Source organism: Rhopilema esculentum, chromosome 14, assembly GCF_057945365.1.
Source record: "Rhopilema esculentum isolate cy_ngs chromosome 14, ASM5794536v1, whole genome shotgun sequence".
Classification (NCBI taxonomy): Eukaryota; Metazoa; Cnidaria; class Scyphozoa; order Rhizostomeae; family Rhizostomatidae; genus Rhopilema; species Rhopilema esculentum.
The window spans coordinates 9,951,908-9,960,856 of NC_142828.1; the positions used below are offsets into that span (position 1 = coordinate 9,951,908).

The following is an 8,949-nucleotide window of genomic DNA, read 5'->3' on the forward strand; positions in this document are numbered from 1 at the left end:
TTATTCTTCTTTCTATCACAACCAATATTGTGCAACTTTTCAGTGACAAGTTTTCTAATATTAATAAGACTATCAAAAAAGGGGCAAAAATACCTAGGTCTCAGAAAGTCTTGGGCATGTCTTATCAATTTTTTCACAGGCTTATTGCTATGGTGGGGCATAGGTTAGGGCACCCCTTTTGAAAAAAAATTTCATTGTAAAAATGAGAAGTTTTGCTCTGCAGGGGTGCTTATCTGTTAACTCTCAAACCTCTCCTAAAAAAAGAATATTACACCCATTTTGTTGGTAACGCCCTTCTATGGTAGGCTTGAATTTTCAAAAAAACGTTCCGTATGTAGGCATCAGAAAAAACCAATAGATACAACATCAGACTGTGCTTATCAGTATTTGTGCTTGATTATGTTTGTATTCATACATATAAAAACAATGCAATTCATTGACTTAAGGGGTAAAGAGGAGATTATTTCCATAGCTAGCCTTTGGCTAGACAGTAAAATATTTAAAAACCATATATAAAAACTTTTTACCATCTTAATTTGTGGACTAATTTCACCATATGGGGATATCTTTCTTGATTATTTATAAACACAACAGTTTTTATATTAGCTTCATGGTTTCATTTTTTCTAGAAAACACAGAAAAACTGCCTGGATTTAACACCACCACCCCAATATACAAACTTCCTTGTATAAATAACTAGCGTTTATCCTCCTTAATCCATGATCTGGATAGAAAAATCCTTGTTTAATGAGCTCCTGTTAAAACAAAATATATTTATAATTCCTGTCACAGTTTGTTATGGCTGCTTAACTTTTTAGCATCGGAACAATTTTTTGAGCTTGGACATATTGAAGGTCCATCTGGATCGGCTTGCTATAGTTTGATCATAATAGTAAAGAGGCTTTTTACTTCTTGGCCAACGAATACCATCTCCCTCGGGGAGGTGTCCAGATGGAAGAAGGACACACAAAAATGACCTGGGGACAAAAAGAAAAATTATTTTCTGGACTTTTTCATTGAATCTATCAGGACACAACTTTAAAATTCAATCATGTTTTCTGGCAAGGATGTTCTTTAAAACAAAGCAAGTTAATAACCTCCATTAACATAGCAACATAATTTTTATTTCTTAATCTAAAGCCCCAGTCAAACGAACTGAACATTTCACAGAGCGACATTCAACATGCCTGCTAAGTGAGAAGTTAAGTTCGTTTGACCACTTCCTCAGCTTTGCTCAGCCCTGCTCAGAGATGTTTGACGGTGATCAGAAAATGTTGAGAGAGTCATTAAACTTTTGTCAGAGATGTTGTTGAGTGATGTTCAGTTTGTTTGACCACCCAACTGAACTTTGCTCAACTCGCACTTGCCTAATTCATGCAGTGAATTCAAGCTTTGCACAAGAATACCTTGAGAGTTTTGTGCACACTAAAATGTTTAATTGCATCATGAAAGCCCGCCATTTTGACAACATTAAGAAGGCCTTTTGATTTGCAATAGTTTTGTGCAAAACTTTCATTTCTCATTGCGCAGGCATTCACATTAATTATTCTTTGTTCATCAAATTGTTGGGTGCAATGTTCAGTTTGTTGACCACTCTGTAATGAGCAGCATGCCGAGCAGAGCTGAGCAAGTTTGCAAATGTAGAGTGTTGCTCAGTGAAATGTTCAGTTTGTTTGAACGGGGCTTTAAAAGAAAATAGAGAAACTACATTGACCTACCTACTATGGTTGATTCCTAAAAGATACTTCCAGTTTTGTTTCCAATCATAATCATAAGGGTTATTGTATCCCTAAAAATTGAGATTAAAAAGGTACTTCAAAAACCACTTTTTTTCTTTTAAACAACAAAACATGATTACAAATGTAACAAGGCAAAGATTCCTCTACTTCTTTTCATGTTCACTGGGTTGCAAGGAAAACTAAGTACTAAAATATTTTCTTAATGTGGCATCCAAATTTTGGAGTCTTAGTACCAAAAGTTTCCTAGTTATCATTGTTTTGAAGTTGAGTATTTTTTGAAAGACTGTAAAAGCAGATTGTCACGAAAAACCAACAAATATCAAAACCTGAAGTACTCTATTTTTTTCCAAAAAAAATAACAAGAAAATATTTGGACTTGTTTTTTAAAAATGGAAATTTTACAGTTTCATAGTTTTTCTTGAGCCTAGTACTAAAGTTTCCTAAATTTTGGCCATCCTAGTAATAGTTTCTTAAAAACCAGAATCTTGTTAACAAAACAAAGTGTAGCTGCTTTTATATACTAATTTTTCCATTTTTTGCTATGGGAAACAATCTTATTATGAATACTGTTATAACTTTTGTGAATCGACATAACTTACACAGTAGCATCTATCCGAATCTATCACAATCTTATCATTCTTTATTGCAAAATAAAAGTCAGGAAGCGATCGAAGCAATCAAAGTTAATCAGAAAATAGGAAAGCAAGTGTACCATTCCACGCTTTGCGGCCTTTTGCTTTTCCTTTGTATTTATGTGAGCTTCTATAGAAGTCTGTCCATGTGATATTAGCCACATATGCCACAAATTGAGTAATCCTAAGGCACAGGTCACAGCAGAACAAAGCAGAAACAGATAAATAATTGCAAGGTGCTCATAACTGTCAGAATGATCCCAGCCACCTGGATGATCCTGAAAATAGAAGGTATACAGTGAAATGAATTACACAATAAAAAATCTTCAGAAAAATGGGAATTTATGTTGCAGAAATGGGTTCTGTGACAAAATATTCTGTAATAAGTACTGTAAAGATACAGTTAACAAAAGTAAGTCGTAATCTAACATTTTTTCTTTCCTTGCTTGGTGTTACACCCATTTTTCAAGTTCAATCTGCTTCCTTGTTTTACATTTCAGGTTTTCAAGCTTTGCTTGACATAGTAATTCATGGTTTATTAATCTTCCACAATTTTACGACATCGTAAAAGGGTTCAGACCGTTTTTATAAAAAACAAGTGTAAAATTTTCTCCTTCTGATAGAAATTTTTCATCAGTACTTCATATATTAAGATACTAGAAGATATGGGTGCAAGAGTTTTAAAAGTTATCTTCAAACAACACAAATTGCAGAAAATTTAATTCTCTTTGTGAATAGTTGTATCATAATTCATAAATCATTTGCTCAACATCCGTTCTCATAATCAACAGGGTTATTGATATCTTTTCAAACAAATATTTACCCTATACTTAAAAATTGGTGCTGAGCTTTGCTCTACTGTTTTCACAGACTGTAGAAGCTGAAAGAAAAAATCAGTGAATATAATATAAAAATGATTTTAATTATTTGTTTCTTAATGTTTTTACAAAAAGGCTTAAACTATGCGGTGTCAACCACCATCCATTGCAATAAGTTTAAAAATCCAGAATGACATTGGAACCACAGAGCTCTAAAACTAAACATTTGCCCACCAAAGTTTTCACATAATAATTTGCTTCTCCAAGCAAAGTTGTTATTTTGTTTATTCATTTCTTCTTTAAATATATTTTTTATACACATGATTTTGTGTGCCCCAAATTTGCCTAAACACACCCCAACCTAACTCTCTGCTCCAGGAAAACATTGTACACCAGATGTGCTTCATTAGATTTCCATCCGACCTCTTATTTGATCAAAAAATGCCTTTGTATTGCTTCAATTACGAATATCATTTAAAAAGATTCAAGTTCATAAAAACAATCATCAATGATACCTTTGTTTACTTACATCTTTAAAAAAAATTGCAGGGCCAAATTTCAAGAAGATATTATTTGTTTCTCTTTTTTCTGTGTCAAAAATTGTCTGCAAAAATGAAAAAAAATTCCTGTCTTGACAAGTTTTAATTCTTTGAAAATCTGTTCATATTCATAGGGGGAGAGATTAAAGAAGGTCTGATTACATCAATATGACCCCATCATGGTTTTATCTGTTGGAAAAGTTTGTCCATGTTTAGTTGCAAAATTATACCTGTAGACTGATTGAATTTTCTTGAAGGTTTTGTTACTTTTGAATTGACAGCATCATTACAAAAAAACTGGCAAAGCTAGATGATTAAATATGATAAATAAAATCATTTCTTAAAGTAAAAGAGGACCCACACTTAAAATTCTTCATATTGGGGCTTATACTTTACCTAAAGGTTATTCAAGCTCACAAAACATTTTATGAAAATATAATTAAATTTGAAAAAGAGATCCCACACTATTATAATTCCTCATCTGGGAGCTTATCCTTTACCCAAAGCTTATTCATGACTCACAAAAAGATTTTATGAAAACATGGATAAATATCATGGCTGAAATTCATTGATTATTTTCCTCAGTAGTAAGAACATTTCAAGGGGATAAATATATCATCAGACTAAATACATATACACACCGCTGGATGAAAAAAGTGATAAGTAAATAAATCAAAAGTGGTAAAGCAGACATATAGAGTTCCAAGCCACATGAAAATGCAAAACAGTATGAAATATCTATGGTTGTAAAAGCCAATGCAGTTGTTCATCCAAGCTAAAATATTGGGTCAAGGAATAAAAAAGGGCAAAATTAATAAATATATAGTTATTTAGTAGGTAAGATTAATTTTACAATTTAAGTTTATTCTAATATCAACCCAGCTCATTTCAAAGCTGGTGCATATGTACTTGAAAGCAGATATATCAACTGGGAGAGGGATGCACAATGTCATTATTAATGGTACCATATTTAGTACAAAATTAGAGCTTGGATGGGTGAAAGGTGAAGGATACGACAATGGTGATCCATCTTCAAAAAACATCTGAAAGAGATAAAAGCACTCTCAAAGTTGTCATTATTTATGTGCCTCTGTCATTATGTATTGTATTTAAAGCAATGATAGTCCATCTGAAGTTATTGGACACCTAAGATCTAAAGTGTTACTGTATCTATTTGAAAAGCTTGCAGACACGAGCATAAAGAGAAACAGTGTTTAAGAAAGCATACAAAAACCATTAAGAGCTATAGAGGCTTACTTGTTACAAACAGAACAGTGATGTGCTCTTGGAGGCTTTGGCTGAATGCCTGGAGAAATGGTAGAATGCAAACAGTCAAAACAGCAATTGATTAGACACTCAAAGAATAAAAGGTCTTTGATCAAAAAATGAAATGGAGTTTAAACGATCTTTTAAAATGATACAGAGCTTGTTAAAAACAACACAACAACACAAAACAGATATAGATTAACATGAAACAGCACTGCTACCCACATTTTCTGCAAACAAGTGCACTTGTAATCTTCTCCATTGGTGTTCCCTAGAATAATAAACATGTAGGAGTGCCTGCTTTAGCTCAACTCTGTTAGCATTCAGAAAACCATTTTCTGAAACACTAAATAAATTGAATTTTATGACTTCATTTAATGAAAAAAATACTGATCTTGAATATTTACATGCAAAGGATGCTTTGAAACCAACTAGAGCAACGATGCTTGAAGATTGTTAAATGAATACCTATCTGCTTTGTATCAAGAGTTCAATGAATACCAGAAAAATAAAATGAGAACTGGACAAACAAGCTTTTACTTCATTAAGCATGAATTTAATGTGAAATGCAAGTATGTGACAACTTTCAAAATTAGCCTCAAAATTATCTCCTTTCCTTAGCCCTTACTTTTAAATGGGGTATAAGGAGTTTAAAAGATTGGGTAAGGACCTTCCATTATTTTCTTCTTTGAATATAAAGTTTACTGAGGACAGGAGCTTTTAAACAGCGACAAAATAGAGCTCTCAAGGTAAATCTAAAATGGAATATTTAGCTTTCATAAAAACATGTAAATGGAATTCAGCAAAGGGGAAAATCACTCCAAGAAAATCTCGTACACTTTTTCTGAAAATCCTATTGTGTCATTCAAAAATACCTAGAAATCCTTTTGTTTTAGGAAAAATCTTGTACGCTATTTGCAAGAGTGAATTGCTCCTCGGAATTCAGACTGTGCTCAAGAATAAGTTTCTGTATAGTTTCAATACTGCAAACAATTGAAATGGCAGCATAATTTAGTTGAACTTTGCAATACTTATCTCTTTTTAGATTGAGGGCCTACTGTACTAGGGTATGACATATTTTCGATAACAATTACCTGAGGTGGAATACCAGGATCAGTGAACACAGCCTTGAAATAGTGGAACACTATATTGATAAGCAGCCAATGGGCAATGATTATGTGACCAAAAACCCACAAGCTGTTGAAAGTTCGAATCAATGGCAGCAAATAGAAATACCAAATAATGACAACTGAAGCTGTTAACAGTGTCACCAAGACAACAAATATCTGCAACAAAAGAGAAATAGTTCTCATAAAATTAAGACTTATGCCCCTCATCACACCCTTTCCGTTATACTTCAACTGATTTTTTTAGTACAAACACTTGCCATCCATTTTTACTTTCTAAGTTGGAACATAGCTTCCTTAGAAGTTGTGTTTTCAAAACTTAGAAGTGCAAAACTACAAAGCTTTGAGGATTTGAATAAGGAAAGTTTGATGAAGCCAAAAAGTTCCATGATATTGTATATAAATGGAACCAAGCTGAATGGGGGAGGGGATGAATAGACTATGGATTTCTGCAATGAGGCAAAAATAGAGATAAATGATTTCCATTTATTTGGACAAAAAGTCTGTAATTTGACATATTTGTTCATTAAATGAATCTTTGTAATAAAGGAGGAAGGACATGATTTATTTGTGATCAAAATTGTAAATACTAATCTGCATCCACGAGCTTCAATTTTTTTCAACAATGCAAAACAAAAATATTTCCAGTTTTTACCAGGTACATTGCTTAATGGTATCAAATTATAGAACAAAAGCTTGGTTTTTTCCAAATTTAAGAAACATACCATGGAAAACTACACTTACGTTCAAAAAGTATTGGGACACACTTCAAAATTTTGAAGACATTTTATGCAACAAACATCAAAAGAATTTTTTAAAATCTTTCTCATTAAATAAGTACAGCATCTATTTCCATGAAACTTTCACGAGACATTGTTGATGTTTTGAAGCATGTGTATGCCAAACAATTAAAAAAACGTCCACCATACAATTTCTATAGGCCTTGAGACGAAAACCTGGAGGCTCTTGAAATTCAAGAACTGAGTTAAGAGAAGTGCTTGCAAATTGCTTTCAACTAAATTAAAACAAATGGATTTCGTAAAATTGCATCAATTGTCAGTTGCTCAATGAGTGCAGCTTTTCTGGTGTGTAAAAAGATTTTCCGTGCAAGATCAGAAAAAAATTTACAAAGGGATGGTAGACCGAAGAAGTTTATAACGCTGTGAGACGAAGGTCTTTACTGAGGGAACTGCAAAGTAATAGGTTTGAATCCTTACTAGAAATTATGTTGTCATGTAAAAAGAAGCTAAATATTGGAACATAAGCAAAAGTATGGCTATAAAAATCATGAAAAAATACCAATTTTTTAGCTTTATAGGAAGAAAATGCTCTCTTTAAACAAAAATTAAACATCGCCGACAAATACAATGGCTTCTCCTTGAATGTTACACAGTTTTAAAAGTGACTCGAATAAATGCAATAATTTAATAAAATTGTAGCATTTTGGTTGATGTAGCAAACTTTATTTGAAGCTTAAAATTTTGATTTTGTAATTTCTTTTATAAATTTCTTTGTTATGCAAACGTGAAATTAAAAAGTTGAATTTTTTTGGACATCTCTAAAATTTTTGGCAGGTCATGTGTCTTTGCCATTGTTTGGCCATACAACCCTTCTGCATCTGCATATTTTGCTGTTATAATCAGGAAAATCGAAAGATCCTGTGTTTTCGTGGTTATACCTTGTAAGTTGAAGCATTTTCTTAACTTTTTATTCCACTTTGGGGATACATAGGCCTAGATTTTTTGGAGAAAGACTGCCCAAATCTGAAAAAGTATATGTTGCAAAACCGAATCCAATGCAACGCCTATATTTGTTTATCCAATTTGTTCCAATACTTTTTGAACGTAAGTGTATTTATAAAATTGCATTGCAATAGGGCCTCTTCAAGCATGGCAGCCTGAGTAAAGTCCACACACCATGCAGCCACTGGGCTAGCAGGGGGTTTAGCTCCCTCCCCAATTTCTTGCAATAATGTTTTAGAAAATTTTTGGAAAGTTTACTAGAAATAGAAAGGATCCAACGGGTCCTTTACTCCAATGGATCCTATGCAGTAGCAGTTCTAATTGGGTTCAAACATTTTTTTCTTCATTTTCTTGGTGTTTTATCTTGTTTAATGATACATTGTTTTTTTTAACTTGGTTAGCTTGGTCAAAATAAGCAAGTATTCTCTAAAAGAGGCGTTTTCCGGCGTACTAAAGGGCGTGACCTCATAAATATTCTGGTCACACCCATCTCAGCCCCCCCCCTCCCCCACTTTAGACAGGTGTGTGGTGCCTGCACTATAAACAAAGGGAATTTCCTCAAAATACAACAGGCACTGCATATGAGACATATGAAAGCTTGATAGTTATTGACAAGACCTTCTGCGTGTAATTGTGTATATATAGTTTGCGCAATCGGCGTTGCAGTCTTTTTTTGCAAGTGTAGCTGCAATTCAATTGCATGTCTGTTTATCAGCCTGTTTATCTGAGACGATTGTTCTAGGCAAGCCACAATTTCACCCGGAGCTGAGACACAAGCGAGTCTGTCTTTTAAAGGACAGGAGGCGGCCACTATTTTTGGCATGGCGTCCACTGTTTTTTACAGTTTCTATTTGGCCTAACCACAATTAATAAACAATGAACGGACTCACCATCCCTATGTAACAAGCGACATTATCAACAAACCAATACACTGGCTCAAAAGCAGCGTCTACAATGAAGTATCTACTTCTACATGTATCATGTGCCAAAGATCTTAAAGTTAAAGCTAAAACACGATAATACTCATTTAACTTCCTGTACAACCCCATTTTGAAAGTTTTTGCTCAAGCAAGCAAGTCTCGGTTT

The 8,949-nt window shown here is 33.4% G+C and overlaps 1 protein-coding gene across 1 annotated transcript; it reads right to left on the reverse strand.

The window, feature by feature from the left end:
- Positions 1-372: 372 nt before the first annotated feature.
- LOC135696443 (palmitoyltransferase ZDHHC16) lies at positions 373-8,949 on the reverse strand. Its single transcript, XM_065215833.2, has 11 exons — positions 8,754-8,949; positions 6,089-6,280; positions 5,220-5,265; positions 4,986-5,034; positions 4,743-4,771; positions 4,370-4,503; positions 3,719-3,793; positions 3,195-3,251; positions 2,452-2,649; positions 1,719-1,789; positions 373-977 (listed from the first exon to the last, which is right to left on the reverse strand). The coding sequence occupies exons 1-11, from the start codon at positions 8,910-8,912 to the stop codon at positions 815-817; spliced, it is 1,173 nt and encodes a 390-aa protein (XP_065071905.2). The 5' UTR covers positions 8,913-8,949; the 3' UTR covers positions 373-814.